This window comes from Aspergillus niger (assembly GCF_000002855.4).
Source record: "Aspergillus niger supercontig An11".
NCBI classification, from domain to species: domain Eukaryota; kingdom Fungi; phylum Ascomycota; class Eurotiomycetes; order Eurotiales; family Aspergillaceae; genus Aspergillus; species Aspergillus niger.
In genome coordinates, this window is record NT_166526.1 from 2,205,897 (window position 1) to 2,222,058 (window position 16,162).

The window sequence follows — 16,162 nt, forward strand, 5'->3', positions numbered from 1 at the left end:
GCAGTTTTGCCCGGTTCATCATCGGCAGAGATGATATGCATCTTCGTCGACGATCCCCTATAGCTAAACGCACTGCTGCCGAAAATGCAATTCAACAGACCCGTGTCATTCGAGTCCGCAGCATAGCGAGGGTGGCCAGGTTCATTATAGCTTCCCGCCGGCGATAAGGTGGAACTACGACCACGAGCCCTCATGAAAGCGCCAGACGACATGGGAGGTGACCTCCGTGCCTCCGCAGCGACAGAGAGTGGGCTTGGCTCTGCAGCCGACGACTGAGACAAATAGCCCCGCCGTGTTCCACGGGTAAGATTTGAAACCGTACGGGCATGTCTCGCACCGGTGGTATTGTCAAACACCTGAGGTTCCAACCCAAGTCCCATGGAAGTCTGATCCTGCGAACTGGCGCGTGTGTCCAACAGGACACAAGCGTCCCGATCTCCCAGCGCATTTTGTGCTATTATCACCCGGAAATCCTTCAACGGGTCCAACTCGACACCGCCGCGATCATCATAGGCACCAGCCGTAGAAGCGTTCGGTGAATTGTAGGCAGTATGCAGCGGATATGCGTGCGTATGGGAATGTCGGAGAAGACTAGCATCGGGGAATAGTAAGCCGGATGTATGTTCCTCCTCCGTGACGGACTCTAGTTGATGAGCGTTTTTGGCGTTGTAGGTCGCCGGATTGAGAGTAGCCGCGGCAGTGCTCAACAGTCGACCCAGCATGTTGGCAATTCGGAACAAGGTAAGCCTGAGCACTCGAGACAAAAAAGCAAACAGTAAATGATTAAGCTAGGAAATCAAGGCAAGAAAACAACACTCAGACAGATATACTAGACTGAGCTGCAGCACCCATCGTTCAATCCCGCCGAATGTTAACCATGATCAAGCCATCCAGAAGTGATGATCGGGGGAGGGCGCCTTCTTTCACGGTGGAGGCCAGACACGCCCACTTGCAGAGGGATAGACAGCAATAGGAGTAGTAAGTGAAGTAAAGTAAGTAGTTGTAAAAGGAAGTAGTAGAAGTGAACTAGTGGTAATAGTGACTGCCCGTGTCCAGAAGGGGGTTAGTCAGCCGCAATTGGGCCGGAAAGAATCAAGTGACTGGGGATGGGATCGAAGCCAATCGATCCAGATGCAATTAAATCGAGTTTCCCACTGCGGAGGGAGACGCAAACAAGTGGGAATGAATTGGCAGGGCCCGGGGGGGTTCAATGAATTGGCCGGAGGGGAAGGGGAAAGAAGAGGGAGGGAGGAGAGGGAGGAGGAGGGGAATATTGGAGAAGGAAAGCGAAAGGGAAGAGGAGCGACGAGATCCCGAAAGGGCGGTGAAGCTGGCCGCACCGCACATGATCTCAGCCTCATCTCATCGCGGCCGATCGCCTGCAACTTCACGGCCTTTTGGGCCTGTCAGCGCTCGACTGCCCCCCTGCACACGGCCGAATCCGTCACACAATCACCTCATGCTGCATGGGCCAGGCAGCGTTTGGGCGGGAATCTGCGCCAGTCGGGATTGCAAGCCCGCTCAACACACTCTGATTCACCAGGTTTTCCTCCGTGAATGCCGGATCTATACACTGCGTTTCATTACTCGCCTACGCCCGTCATGGGTCGGACATGGTGGAATCTGGGGGAAGAGTGGCCTGGACTAATGAGAGCCACAGCGACAGGTCGAAATAATATTACAGCAGCTACAGTGCAGGGGTACACAAGGAACACACAATGACATTGCCGTCCAGATCACAGGCAGACGCTCAAATTCTCTCAATTAACACACAAGAACCTTTAGCCAATGGTATCTGCATCCTCATCCCAGTGATGACGCTTTCATGATAGATGAGTAGTAGGAACAGTAAGTAGTAGTAGTCATCTAAATATAGTACAACCCAATCAGTTGCGTTTGGTCTTTTGCTTCACCTTTTCAACCAGCTTCTTCAGATCGTCTGACCCGCCCTCCTTGGACGCACTCTTCTTCTGCTTCTTCTTTTGTTCACGAAGAGCATCCTCCTCGTCTGCATGTTCATCCCGATCCCTGCGTCGCTTGCGACCCTCCTCCAACAGTGCCTTCATACCCGAAGTCGCCTTGAATCGGGGGTTGGTGGGATCGATCGCGAACTCGTGGCTCTCGTAGAGTCGAGCGAAACGAGGATCGGTGACTTCCATCTCGAAATCATCTGTGGGAACTTCGACTTGCTTGCCCTTACCCTTGCCCTTCTTGCCCTTCTTGCGAGCTTGTTTCTCCGCCTTTTCAATCTCGTTCATATCGAAGTGCTTGATGCCCGGCTTGTTGTTGTCCTCCATCATGAGCAGCTCCAGCTCCGCCCGCTTGGCTGCGGCCGCGGCTTCCTCCGCTGCACGCTCCTCCCGCTTCTTGCGCTTCTCTTCCTTACGACGAGCAGCCTCAGTAGCCTTGCCAGTGGGGTCATCGAAGAAGGGATCATCAAAGCCCAAGTCGTCCTGCTGGGGCTGCTCCTTAGCATCCGAGGCATCAGCGGCCTCGTCCTGCTCGCCATCCTCACCACGCTTGGTGGCCTTGAGCTTCTCCTTTCTGCGCTTCTTTCTCTCACGCTCTTTGCGGATGTACTTCTCGATCGTAGTCTCATCCTTCTCGGGTTCGTTCTCGAAGATGCTGTCGCCCTTGGGGCCACCAGCCAGACCGGAAGTGAAGGTAACCTCCATCTCGCCAACGGGGCCATCGGACTTGGACGAAGGCGTAGGCTCCGCACCAAGACCAAGTAGGGCTCGAAGGCGTTGTTTCTCCTCCTCCTTCTTAGACACCTTTTTCGTTTCTCCATCGCCGCGCGTAGTATCAACAATCTCCACACCACCCTCATCTTCCTCATCGTCTGAGCTATCACTGGCCAGATAAGCCTTCAAGTCGTTCTCGTCGATATCCTTGCGACTACCCCGGAAGGCCCGAGCCTGGGCTTCCTTACGCGACTTATCCTCCATATCCCAGGTCAGCTTGACCTTGCTGTGCTGCAGCGCATCGGTGACGAACTCGTTCGGCTGGTATCCATCGGGGATGCGTTCGCACTCGTCGCGGGGCGTATCATCAGAGAAATCGGTGTCCTCAGGCACAAAGCGAAGATCGAAGAAGTTAGCGCTAGACAAGTACTCGGCGCCATCGACAAGGTCATAAACGTGCTTCGCAACGTCCCTGGACGAGAAAGTCAAGATAGCGTAGAAGTAACGTAGCCGTTCCAACTGATACTTCCGTAGCTGTGTCGAGTTGAACTCCTCGCCCTTATCCTCCTTCAGCATAGACTTCCTGATATTCTCTTCCTCCTCATCAGAATCCATCTCATCCTCATCGTCGGAGTCACCACCCTTCTTCGACGCAAAAATCTCCCTGGGCGGCCCCTCCGTCTCCTCCCTCTCCATCCTCTCTTTGCCAAACTCACTAGGATAAACAGCCACCTTCAGCACTTTCCCACCAGTCGGCGCAAAGCTGGAAAAGACAGCCATCAGGTCCTCCGCGCGAATATTATCCCAATCGAGATTCACCACCGCAATGCGGTCCGTAACATCACCAGTCGGCACATCCGCGCGGTGCTTATCAGGATATTCCAGCTCCTCGCCAAACCCTTCGAACTCCTCTTCATCCTCGTCTTCCTCGTCGGAGCTCTCCTCCTCCGAGGAAGAAGACTCATCGAATCCTCCATCTCTGGCTGGATCGTATGTCTCCGCCTTCCTCAGCTCTCTAAGCACCTCCTCATCATCTGCAACGCTAGCGTCCTCGAGACCATCATCTTCCTCTCCCTCGCCTTCTTCCTCTTCTTCTTCTCCCTCCTGCGCATCCTCATCCAGCTGGTAGAATCGCTCAAGCTGTTTCTTAGTGTCGTCGCTGGCGAGCTTCCGGCCGTATCTATCGACTGCGGCATTGCGGGAGAAATCCTTGTCGCGCAGCATGTGCGCGAATCGCTTGTCGAGCTTTACATGAGTTTGGCGTTTGCTGGGAAGACGGTAGCGAGGGTCGGTTTGGATGTTGGCGAATCTGGGATCGGCTGATTGTACAGAAAGATTATAGGTTAATCATGTGTAACATTTCATTTTGAGAAGGTAGAATGGGTTGATCGTGAGGTACGTACTGATCACCGAGCCGGAGTCATTTTTGGCGGCGCCGCTCTTCTTGCCTTTCTTTTTGTGGTCAGGCATGGTGACACGCCTGTCGGCAATGGAAGGTAATTCTTATAGGGTGAGTAGGAAAAAGATATTTGAGCACCCTCTGGAAATAGAAGAAGAGTGGATTGGTTCTAGGATGTTTGCTGAAAAAGTGATGATCATGGATAATTTTCTGGCGGCGGAACCAAAGATTCTTCGGCGAGCCTTGGATGTGGTCCGTGCGTTTCTCCGAAGGTTCAGGTTAACTCCGTCGTCTACTGCAGTGCCAGCACATGCTCATATTGTGTTTTATAGAATTTTTTTCTGTTATATCACGTATGTATAGTGAGATGCGTATATATAAGCCCGTTCCCACAATAGCTTATGTAGTCCAGGTTTAAATTGCGACCATGACTCAACAGCCAAAGTATCTCTTCTCAATCCACCGAGGTTCGCGCTCCTCCTCAATCCGTCCAACTATAACCTTGATTCCAGGGAACACTGTCGTCAGTCGCTTCAATCCGATCTTTCCTGCAGCGCAGGTCACGAAAATAATCTTATCCTCTTGAACACCGTGATCAATCATAACACGAACCGCCATTAGAGCAGCTCCTCCACTGGACATCTGGGGGTCGAGGAGCATGACGTTTTCGTGGTTCTCAATATTGGGAGGGAGCTTCAGGTAGTGAAGTTCGGGTTCTTCGTTCTTTTCATTGGTCTGGATCAGCACACGACCAGTGATGCAGTCAGGGATGGTCCGCTTGAGAGCGGTCTCGAGGCAAGAGCCTCCACGCAGAATCGCGACGGCAGACACTACACCAGCTTGGTTCAGGCCATCATAGCTAGTCGATTGAGGCGTATCCACTGCTTGTGATACGTAATTGGTCATATCCAAGGCCCTGTGCAGTAAGTTACGCATAAGCTATTGTTCCACAGTATCACGCGATGTTCGCAAAGGATAGCAACATAACTCACTTTTCAATCAGTAAAGCAGCAAGTCGGTCGAAGTAGAACACAAAGTCAACTTGTTCCGTTGCCGGGTCCTGGAGGATAGTGTTCATGCCAACAAATTGCGGCGTTTGGGGCATCATCAAGACGTTAGAAGATAGCTGCTCTTCCGAGGCGATGAGACCAAGCCGGTTGAGCTCTGCATTATGCTTCTCTGATTTCTCGTCAAGCTTGCGCTGAATATGTTGCACAACCATTTCTCCAGCAGAAATTAGTGTGAGATCTTCCGAAAGAAGGAGCAGACACTCTTACCAATGGCCGTTCGGTTTTCAATACCACGGGGAATAATAATGTCTGAAGCTTGTCAGACCCGGTTCAAGTTTTGGAGAACATCCACATACCAGACACAGCACGTTGGGGTTCGACGTATTGCTTGTATGATGGCTTCACATAAGTGAACCACTGCTTGACGATTCCTTCGACGTCTCTTCCTCTCTCACGAACATCGCGCATGACTAGCTTCCTCTCCGTTAGAGCAGTGGCAAATGGTTGAAGAGTAGGCTAAACTGACTTCTGCGCCCAAGGCAGACATCCATGTCTGCTTCAACAAAGATCTATCAAGAAGAGTGAGCGATGGTCCAGATTAGGAAGGCGGACGAAACTTACCTTAACATCCAGAAGCTCCATGATCCTCGGGTCATGCAAGGCCAGAATACCCTCCAGGATCAATACGCGCGGGGAATACAGGGTACTCGTTTCTGGCTGACGCTGGTGTTCTGCAAACGAGTAAATGGGGATATCTGCTTTCTTTCTAGATGGTTGGAAGGGATCCTGTCAGCTTCCATATATGGCACGTGCCCCACCAGGAATTACAGAAAGAGGCTCATATACCATACCCTTGCTTCAAATCCCTTAAGGTTTGGACCAGGACATCAAAGTCCAGAGACTCCGGACAGTCAAAGTCATATTGATTGCGGTGGGCTCTGGCATGATCCTCCGGGGACAAGCTCTTGTAGAAGGAGTCCTATACCACACCGCCGTTAGAGAACACGAAGTGGAAGGATCTAATGTAGGCTAAACAATTATGAAAGCGGTCGCATATACCATTACGAGAATCACAACCCAGGGAAGATTCAGAGACTTCACAATCTCCATGGCCACCGAAGTCTTGCCGGAGCCGGAGCTGCCTGCGATACCGATGATACTCAAATCCGCCCATGGTGGAGAGTAGCGTCTGTCTGTCGCGGACGAGTATACAGGGGAGATTGACTGCATCTTGCCGACCCTCACCGAGGAACTGACCTGCCGAAACGAGAGGGACTAGTGACAGGCCGGCCTAATCATAACCTGGAGGGGGGAGGACAAAAGCAAAACTCAGTGGGACACCAGCAGCAGAGAAGCGCCGGCGACACAAGCTTTGGAACACCGATAAGAGAGACTTCGGCGATACACTCCAAATCCAAAAGGGACCAAGTGATCGGCGCTTTCCCCAATCGGGCCTAGGCGGGGGCCGTGACCTTCGCTTGCGGCTTTAGGCTTAGCTGGTGAACGTGACCTAACACCCGCCGCTTTTTCTTCCTTTAAAGAGCTCTTCCTTCCCGCCTTTTCTTTTTCTTCTTCTCTCCTTCTCTTCACTCACTCCCTTCTGCCCCGAGCATCCTAATGGCTCCCGTCTGCGAAGCTTTCCATCTTCACAGACGGCCTGTTGCTCGCTACCAGGTCACTTGACATCCCACTGCGAAATTCCGCATCCACTAAGCTCTTCACCATGTCCTCTGCCAATTACGTATGCGCCCTGACATGCCGTGTGTGCCGCGTGGTTGCCTGGTTTTAACGGGAAGCAGATGTCTCCCTCTTCCTCGACGACGCCAACATGGCATCAGTTCGAACGGAAGGTTGAGGAGGTGAAACCATCCAAAACGTGAGTGATTTACCCCACCTTTCCGTTGCGCGCCACGATTGCATGATGTACCTTGAAATCAAGTTGGGAATCTCTCTGAAAAACAACTGAGGAGAATATATTAACTTGTGTTTCTGAACCCTTCGTTTGATTTTGCCTTATCATCATCAAGTTTACCGGTTGGTCTGCAGCTGCTAACTGTTCTCTTGAAGTGATATCAATTATCTAGTCATGGATTACCTCATCACCAATGGCTACCCAGCTGCTGCGAAGAAATTCTCAGTAGAGGCCAACATCCAACCCAGGGCAGATATCGAGTCGATTCAAGAAAGAGTTGACATTCGAACTGCGATCCATTCTGGGAATATTCAGGTCGCCATTGAGAAGATCAATGAGCTCAACCCACAGGTAAGACACCTCTTCTATCTCATCCCCTACCCACCACCCTCGTTGCAAGGATTATACGACGTTTCATGCACCACTCAGAACATCCCTTTTGGGGTTTGTTGATAAACAAACATCTTCAGTCCTCAGTATGAGCAGCAAGAATAAAACATGCCGTTACTTGTCATCACGCCTATTTCATAGCCTTTTGCTGACTTGACCGGCTTAGATCCTAGATGAAAATGCTCCTTTACATTTCGCATTGCTGCGACTGCAGCTGGTGGAGTTGATTCGCTCGTGCATCTCTTCCCCCGATGGCGACGTCAGCCCTGCCCTTGAGTTTGCGAGCTCGCAACTTGCACCGCGGGCACCCACCAACCCCCAGTTCCTTGAGGACCTTGAGAGGACTCTTGCTCTCTTAATATTCCCGGCGGATAGCCTGTCCCCGCCACTTGCCCCTTTACTACACCCCGACCTTCGTAAGGATATTGCCAACCGCGTCAACGAAGCCATTCTGTTGAATCAAGGCGCTCGTAAAGAGGCCCGGCTACGCAACTTAGTTAAACTGCGCGCGTGGGCTGAACAGAAAGCCCGGGAGGCTAAGAAGGATATACCCGAGAAGCTGGACCTTGGACTGGGCGATAATCCCAACACCCACAACAGTAATCCCCTGGCCAGTTCGACCAGTGCCAGTCACAATGGCTCTAACGACACCGTAATGACCAATAATGGGGATATCGACCCCATGATCTCATAAATCCAGCATTCGATCTGCGATCACCTGGCACTTAATCCTCAATTTTCACGTATCACCTCGCCCGAAGTTGTTTTTTCGCCATTGAGCACGGAGTTTGGGAGCTGGATAAGGGCAGAGATGAATTTTCGTCGCCCTCTTGTAACATCTAAGGCCCAATACGGGGATACATTATGCATACCTTTTTGCGACACTTGACACTTGTGGTCTTATCCTACAGTTGTGTGCGAAGCAAGGATTGAGCCTGCCCAATTGAAATGGACCTCTAGCAGGTTTTTGAATTATTTATATGCAGCCAACTCTGTACACCGTAGTCACTGAACCTATCATGACTATTCAGAAGCCACCACTGAACAATAGCGTAGGGACTGTGGTACTCACAGAATCGTTGAATAGTTTGCTACAGACCGTGTTTTGCATATTGTACTTGACAGCACAGTACGTCTTCTGTTTTTTTTTTCTAAACTACATCCAATCGATACCGTAGGATCTCACTCCAAGTCCTCCATGACATGTGAATGACAATACCGTACTGCTGGAAGGGACCTCACAAAGGACGTATCATGTTTCCAAAAGGAGAATGCCTGTTTCCAAGAACTGGAGAGCAGCACGTTAATCTCCAATATATTAGTAAAAACAATAATGAAAAGGTGAATCCACCGTAGTAAGTAGTACTATTAGTGCTACTCAAAACAGCAAGTTCAACTGAAGCTGATCAGATGTGCTGCCAGACAATACCGGGAATATATATCTCCACCATCCCCTCACTATTGGATCCTAGCAGACATATATTTGGCCCAGTTTCTGATCAAACAACAGTCCATTTACACTGTCTAGTAGCCTGATACTAGCAGAGTCGTTTCAAGAGTCCTTCCAAAATCCGAATGATACGTATGGCATAACATAAATCTATCATAGGTAGCTGCAGCATACCAAATCAGCCAAAACTAACCTAACAACGCTGCAAAAACACCTTAGGAACATCAACTGTATTCGACCGCAGAAACTCGCACGTATTCTTTCCCAAAACATCACAACTTGAAGATGAATTATAACCCCGATCAAGATGGTCATGCAGCAAGAAATGCACCACTCTTACACCAGGGATCTCGAATCGGTCGATTGGGTTTCCCGAATACTCAATAGGGCCCAGCAACTCTTTGACCTTGTCAGTTGTGAGGAACGCCCTCAACCAGTCCCATTCATCTTGGTGTTTCACGTAAAAGCCCACATTGCAGTTGGCACCTTTATCGCCAGCTCTACCATAGACAAAGGACCCCAGGGGGGCTTTCACTGTCTCTCCGAATATAGCAATGTCAACGGGGTTTTCTGTTTCGTGTGAAGGCTGGGTGCCGTATGTTTGAGTCACGGAGGGTGGGTCAATAGTGATGACTTTCTTAGGATTTGCTGCGAGGAGGTGTACTCTATGCTTTAGGACTGCTTGGGGAATGAGCCCGGTGTTGTAGTTGTAGTATGGCTTTGCGTGGACTTGTCGGGGGTCGTTGCTGGGGGTTAGGGCCTGTAAGGTCTTAGCCACGGTTTCACACAACTAGGGGAATAAGGTTTATTCCTTCAGTATATCAGTACTAAAGCTCAAGAAGGAGCCAATTAAAGCAGCGTATGATGTCTTTTGCATTTATTTGATTGATTGATCAAAGGGATTACCCGAATTCAGCATAGCCAGGGTATTCTTGCCAGGACGCCTGCGGCTAGAGTGGCTAATAGCCGGATCAGGTCAGATTAATAGCAGTTGTTATACCTTCTGTCAGGTTAATAATGAAACTTAAGAGAAATTATGTACCTGGCTGCAGTATAGCTAAAAAGGAGATAATCCATTATCGTGATTATTGTTAGTACCAATACTTGTCAAATATATCGCTGATCAACCACCACAACAACCCCAAAAAAAACCCATTGATTGGTAGGAAATCAAAGATGCGAACATGCACGCATGCTCTGTGAGCGTTAGTTGCACTTTACATATTACAGGAAAAGGATATCGAACTAGTCCCCAACTGCATTCCTGTCTCCCTTCACTGGCTCACTGTGTGCATTGGGCCAAAAAATGTAATGTCATCGCAAGAGGCCTATGGCAATGAGAGGAGTAATTGTAGTTCATGTAATAGCTGAGCGAAGTATTTATTCACATATGGACTGGGAACTGCCAATCAATCTAGCCGCCGATAACCAGAGCACGCATCTCAAACAACTGTCCATGATGATTGAAAACCAAAGACTGACTACTTAGCCAGTCCTAGCGCCAGTTAATTACTATATTGTAGATGCATCCTGCAGAGCCTGTGGCTCGCTCCACACATATACATTCGTACCACAGAGCATGATCTTTGTCTACATTCGGCTGCAAATGGAGTGTATCAAGGTAGGCTCTGAACCAATAATACTACCAAGGGAGCAATCAACAAAGTGGGGAGTATGCAGTAGACAGGAACACAATGCACTGTTGCAGAGAAGGAATGCTGAGAGTAGGAGTCCTTTTTATCTCATAAGGGGGAGGGCTCAACCATCCGCCGCGGACCTGTGGAATTTAATTCCTTCTCTGCTAGGATTGGATATGTATTAATTTTGGATTTGCTTATTCACCCATTTGGTTCCGCCCGGTCCCATGTAAATAAGTAATATCTTGGGGGGTGGGGAGTTGAGTAACCTGTTTGTCCTGCAGGGGGTTATGGACGCATTTCTAGTAAGTAACTAGGAGGTGACCCCTGTTAAGTTAACATTGAAAAGATCTGAGAGTCGTCCAAACCCAACCCTACCCCAACAGACATGCTTACCTGACGAAATAATGTACATTAGGCTAAAAATGGGTCACACATTCATCTATAACAGTAGTATTTGCATTGCAGGGATTCCAAGAGAAATACTAACTTAGTAAAGGTGGTAGAAGTTAGCATTGGCCGTCAGCCCTGGAACAGGGCCAAGCCACTAGAGAAGCTTGGCCATCAGGCTTTAAGCGATTGGTGATAAGCGAAACCAATGGAATAATAATCAGAGAGAACTTTGATATATTCCACTGTAGTCGGTTGCCACTTCACCGAATCCTCCGCCCTCTACAACCATTCTCCTCCTCTTCCTCGTCTTCTTCCTCACCCTATACCTCCGATCTTTCCGCCTCGACCTAGAGAATAAAGGACTCATTATCGAGCATTACTACAGGGCATGAGATGGAATGGAGCAAAAGGAATGTGTACTTCAGCAAGGTAAGGAGATCCATCTCCAATGTAACTACGACTACTCTACTAGAGATAAGTGCATGATCCCAACCCCTGCGGTTCATGAGTGTTGGTCTACTCACTCAGAAGATTTGACAAAAGCAGCCAGTAAATAATCTAAAAAGAGAGAAAGGAAAACTGAAACGGACAGATACATGCGCCCTAAGTACTACTAGGCAGATACCATACTGTGAGAAACCGCATCCGCAATTCTGTTCATTTTCTTTTAAATTCCAGTTATAGCAGATACTTAGTATAGTACTTAATAGCGTGATACATTGAACCTCTCTGATCTATGGTGATTGTTAACCGTAGATGACAAATATGCAATTCATGCTATAGTCACAGGATCAGGATCTGGTGCTCCCTCTAACAATAACAGTCTGTAGTAGGAGTTATATTGTATTAGAAAGACAAGAAAAGAAACGAAACCTCCTGCAGAGTCTGTGGCGGGCTGATATAGTCTGGTCAGACCGACATACTAACCCTACTAACCCCTGTCTACGTATCAAGCTCAGCTGCGACTCATATCATCAACAACATTGATTCAGTTGAGACGAGGCAAATGATATAGAGTAGATGACGATTGATTATGCAATAATTTACTGTCAAGACGGTGGCGGGAAACGTATGTGTATTCGATATATCTGATCTCTAGAGGATGGTTGGTGGTTGGTTGGAAGATGGTGGTCTGAGGCCACGCAGGAAGAAGAGGTGGCGAAGGATCAGACGATGCCTGTCTGGCTACAGCGAATGTCTCAATATTTACTTCTTGTCCTGAGGACTAAGGAATGGAGTGTATGTTTGGGGGAGAAGCTGGGGTGCTGCAGCCCCGCATTTTCGGTCTGCTTTTACCCCTTTCGCACTATCAAGCAAAGTAATTCTGTTTTCTCTGCAGAACAATTCTTTTCGGACTGTAGTAACCAGGTTATTCAGGCTATGAATCAGTCATGGGCTGATGCATCATGTCAGCAATAGTATCTCTGTCTTTCTAATGTAAACTGGATTAGAATTACTAAGAAAGTTGGTAGCATAGCTGATTATTGGCTGTGTTAATAACTATCTATAATAATAGGGCTAACCCATCTGCGATCAGAAACATTGAGGGGTCATTGGGAAAGCAAGGAAATCTGGAGTAGAAAACACAGCGGTATTCTGACAGTAAGGGACGGCTCCGTGGACCCCGGACTTTCTATTGCATTCTTGCGTGGAGACAGACAGATGTTCTTATAGCTTTGCTTTTTCAGAGCCACAAACGCGGCTTATTCTGGAATGTCAAACTTTTATATATGTAACATGTTTTCTGCAGGCGAAAACCCTCTTGTGTAATTGGGGCTCCGATGGTGAGCATGCATAATAACTAGTAGTTATGGCTTGGAACTCTGAAAAATGCATCCATAGAAGGGGTAACCGGTGGAGAAGGGCTGCTATATGGTCAAGTTTCATTTTCTGAAATAGTGTTTACACAGTGGGGAAGAGTACCATCACATTGGGCTGCTGTTAGCTAGAAAGTCAGCGGTAACGCAGCGGATGTATATAGAAGTGGATCACGAGGGAATTGCCCTTATTGGGATAGGCAGGAAGTTACTAGTATCATTCTCAGCCAAGTGGGTGATACTATTATGATATACTAGCTGACACTCCATTCAATACGCTTAGCAGATGTTCAAGATGAGTGTATTATTTGGGGTAAAACTCGGAGATAAGAAATGGAATCCCTTCGGGGTCTGAGTGATTTGGATTAAAATCACCACCTTAGCGGGTGAGTAGATAGCCTAGAGAAGTAACAAAGAGCGAGTAAGAAGAAACATCAATCAGTGGTCTATGACTGTGGAAGCGTACCCCCGCTGGAACACATGAAAGATGGTTGATGCTATACCTCCGTTGTCTCATGTGCATATTGTATGCCTGAGATGTACCACTGTTATCATACTACTCTGCTATGGTGGCAGCATGTCATCTCCGACTACATCCAGATAGGCTTGAGGACTATGCAATAGTAGAGAGAAACGAGGAAGAAATATTCGACTATTTACGTAGTAGTAGTTCATAGGGCATAAGTAGTAGATATAGAAGTGGTGGTAGTGTGGTGACTGCAGGTCACGATAATGTACGGCTCCCAGTCTGGTGACAGCAATCGATCAGGAAACCAAATGCACATTCACAGCTAAAGGTGGCAAAGAGAGAGAAAAGAAAAAAAAAGCACTTTAAAAGCTCATGAGATCTAAAGCAACCCATTAGCAAATTGATCCTGTAAAACAAAATAAAAGGGTGGAATCGGAACACAGAAACTTACCTCTCCCAAACAACGACCGTTTGGCCCAATCCATGGCCAGCATACACCTCGTTCTGAAGCTAACGCTCTCGGCAAAGTAAACACTACGCCAGAGGTACATCGCCAGGACACCACCGCTAAAGTTCAAACCGCCAAAGTCAAAGATAGCAGCATTGCTGATGTACGCCAAACTTCCCAAGTGCTTGTACTTGAAAGCCTTGTAGCACGCCTCATCCAGATCTCCATAGTCGATCTGGTTGGCCTGCATACCCGGCAGCGCTGCCGCAATCTTGGTCAGCTTACGGCCCAGGTACTCGCCCTGCTGGTTTGCGCGCTGCGCGGTAGCAGGCAGGGAAGTGAGCTTCGTGTCGATTTGATGCAGGAGCTCAGAGAGTTCGCCAAACTCAAGCGTACCGGACTGGTCCTTGTCGTATTGCTCGAAGAGCTTGTCAAGGCGGCGGAGGTAGTTCGAGGCTTGAGGGAAACGCTTGCGGATGCGGGTTGCTACTTCGCGCCATTCGCGGAAGGTCAGGTGCAGCTTCTCGGGGTCCTTGCCCTTCTCCCAGGCGATGGTGCGCAGGAAGGACATGATGTTGCCGGCGAGATTGTTCTGGACGGTAGAGCAGTCGCCAATTGCGTAGACATCGCCGAGGGGCGCGCCGATGAGACGAAGGTGGGAGTCTGTTTCGAGGGCATGCTTGTTGTTTTGGGATTCAAGCTTGTCGGAGAGGCGCTTGCAGAGATCGGCGCGGGCTGGTTAGGGGTGTGAGTGTTTCTGTTGGATAGGTTGGATGGTGGGATTTACGTACCGACACCAGTGGACCACAGGCAGAAGCCCATGGGGATCTCCTTCAGGATGCGCTTACCGTCTTCCTCTTGCGTGAAGAGGACTCGGTCGTCGCGGACCTCCGCCACTCTGGCGTTCGTCAAGACGTCGACGTGGTCGCGAGCGAAACGGGACTGTGCGGTCAGTCAGTTATGAGAACTTCTGGGATGCGACGAATGGGGACCCTGGGCTGACCTCAGCATAGCGAGAGAGCGCTTCGTCGTAGGTGTTTAGAATGTGACTACGGCTCTGGATGATGTGCACGGAAATCTCATTCCGAAGGATCTTAGGGAAGGAGTAAAGAAGGTCCTCGTTGAGCAGATCGAACAGCTCCGCAGCGAACTCAACGCCAGTCGGGCCGCCACCGCAGACAACGAAGGACAAAAGTCGCTTACGCTCCTCGTCACTGGTCGTAGGCAGGCAGGCAAGCTCCATGTTCTCCAAAACCTTATTCTTAATCTTCCGGGCATCATCGATCGACTTCAGGAAGTGGCAGTTGTCCAGTCCCTTAACGCCGTGGGGGTTGGTTACACAACCTATAGAGTCGGAGAATTAGTTTCACGGAATATTAGTCCGGCAGAGGGTAGGGAAGTTTCGAACGTACCGACACCGATGACTAGCTTATCATAAGGCAGATAGAACCTCTGCTCCTGGCCATTGGCATCGAGTTGAGATACCTCGACCAACTTCTCGGAAAAGTCAACGTCCTGAGCCTCTCCCTTGAGGAAATGGCCATGCACCCGCTGCACGATCCGACGAACAGGCTCGACAAGCGACCTCAAACCCAAAGTTCCCACCGTCGCAGACGGCAGCATCGGAGTGAACAGGAAGTAGTTGGTAGGGGACACGACCGTGACATGGTAGTCGCCGGGGTTGAGATGTTTCAGAAGCGCGATGCTACCCCAACCCGTACCCAGGATGACCAGGCGGGGCTTGTCCTTCTGCTCCAGCTTAGCCTCTGAATCACTGTCTCCAAGCAAGACCTCCGCAATGGGGAGGTTCTTAGGTCCACCGCGCCGGGGATTCAGCGCCAATTCCGAAACGGGGATGTCCTCCGCACTCGAGTTTTCGCGGTAAGTGGTTGCATCGTAGATGAAGAACGCCACGACGGCAGCACCGCTCATGACAATGAAGAAGCCGCAATAGGCAAAGGACTTGAAGACGGCATTGCGGAAGGAGGATCTCCGCGTAGGTTCGCTGGCTTCAGGGGTTGTAGAATTATGCCGGACGGAGTATTGGGAGTTGAAAAAGGCACGCGACGCCAAGCATTGAGCTGTCGCAGTGCGATGGGGTAACCGGGTTCGGGATGCCGCGAGGCCTGCTGATGCTGGAGACTTCGAGGACTGATACCGACGTGATAAAAGGGCGATTCTTTTCAGGGCATGGGGGTCCGGACGACTCCGGAGCAGCGCCGCGCTCATGGCGTCTAAGCTGGCAGGAGGAACGAGCGGTCACTGCGAAGGGGCCAGGTTGGAGATAATCGACCCGCGAAGAGACCCAATGGCACGGGGAAGAGGAAAGGAGGAAAGTGACAACGAACGATGACACCAAAGTGACAGTGTAAGAGAACAGCGAAAGAGACACACCGACTGCGAGAGGAAGAGGGAAGATTCAAGGAGGAAGAACAACACTTCGAAACCACTGCACCTCGACGTCATCTGGCCAAGCCCACTTGGACCCGCTCGGCCTGCAGGGCCCGGCTTGGCACCCTTTGCTCGATCGGAAATGTTATACGTGAGTCGACT

General features: G+C 49.7%; 6 protein-coding genes across 6 annotated transcripts; 1 reads left to right on the forward strand and 5 right to left on the reverse strand.

Annotated features, from left to right (window-relative positions):
• Positions 1 to 73: 73 nt before the first annotated feature.
• An11g09300 (hypothetical protein [truncated ORF]) lies at positions 74 to 722 on the reverse strand (the record flags this gene model as incomplete). Its single annotated transcript, XM_059750504.1, has 1 exon — positions 74 to 722. A coding segment is annotated over one exon (649 nt), but the record flags the coding sequence as incomplete, so codon positions are not given.
• A 1,164-nt stretch (positions 723 to 1,886) lies between these two features.
• On the reverse strand, positions 1,887 to 4,154 carry An11g09310 (uncharacterized protein; the record flags this gene model as incomplete). Its single annotated transcript, XM_059750505.1, has 2 exons — positions 1,887 to 4,003; positions 4,088 to 4,154. The coding sequence occupies 2 exons, from the start codon at positions 4,152 to 4,154 to the stop codon at positions 1,887 to 1,889; spliced, it is 2,184 nt and encodes a 727-aa protein (XP_059601665.1).
• A 361-nt stretch (positions 4,155 to 4,515) lies between these two features.
• Positions 4,516 to 6,323, reverse strand: An11g09320 (uncharacterized protein; the record flags this gene model as incomplete). Its single annotated transcript, XM_001394853.3, has 8 exons — positions 4,516 to 4,999; positions 5,076 to 5,307; positions 5,361 to 5,402; positions 5,450 to 5,563; positions 5,620 to 5,662; positions 5,715 to 5,859; positions 5,945 to 6,072; positions 6,153 to 6,323. 8 exons carry the CDS (start codon positions 6,321 to 6,323, stop codon positions 4,516 to 4,518), a joined length of 1,359 nt encoding a protein of 452 aa, XP_001394890.1.
• Positions 6,324 to 6,816: 493 nt separating this feature from the next.
• An11g09330 (uncharacterized protein) lies at positions 6,817 to 8,089 on the forward strand (the record flags this gene model as incomplete). Its single annotated transcript, XM_001394854.3, has 4 exons — positions 6,817 to 6,834; positions 6,893 to 6,969; positions 7,161 to 7,356; positions 7,562 to 8,089. The coding sequence occupies 4 exons, from the start codon at positions 6,817 to 6,819 to the stop codon at positions 8,087 to 8,089; spliced, it is 819 nt and encodes a 272-aa protein (XP_001394891.1).
• A 949-nt stretch (positions 8,090 to 9,038) lies between these two features.
• An11g09340 (uncharacterized protein) lies at positions 9,039 to 10,140 on the reverse strand (the record flags this gene model as incomplete). Its single annotated transcript, XM_059750506.1, has 2 exons — positions 9,039 to 9,635; positions 10,132 to 10,140. The coding sequence occupies 2 exons, from the start codon at positions 10,138 to 10,140 to the stop codon at positions 9,039 to 9,041; spliced, it is 606 nt and encodes a 201-aa protein (XP_059601666.1).
• A 3,142-nt stretch (positions 10,141 to 13,282) lies between these two features.
• On the reverse strand, positions 13,283 to 15,838 carry An11g09350 (uncharacterized protein; the record flags this gene model as incomplete). Its single annotated transcript, XM_059750507.1, has 5 exons — positions 13,283 to 13,344; positions 13,613 to 14,344; positions 14,401 to 14,551; positions 14,613 to 14,953; positions 15,022 to 15,838. 5 exons carry the CDS (start codon positions 15,836 to 15,838, stop codon positions 13,283 to 13,285), a joined length of 2,103 nt encoding a protein of 700 aa, XP_059601667.1.
• Positions 15,839 to 16,162: the final 324 nt, after the last annotated feature.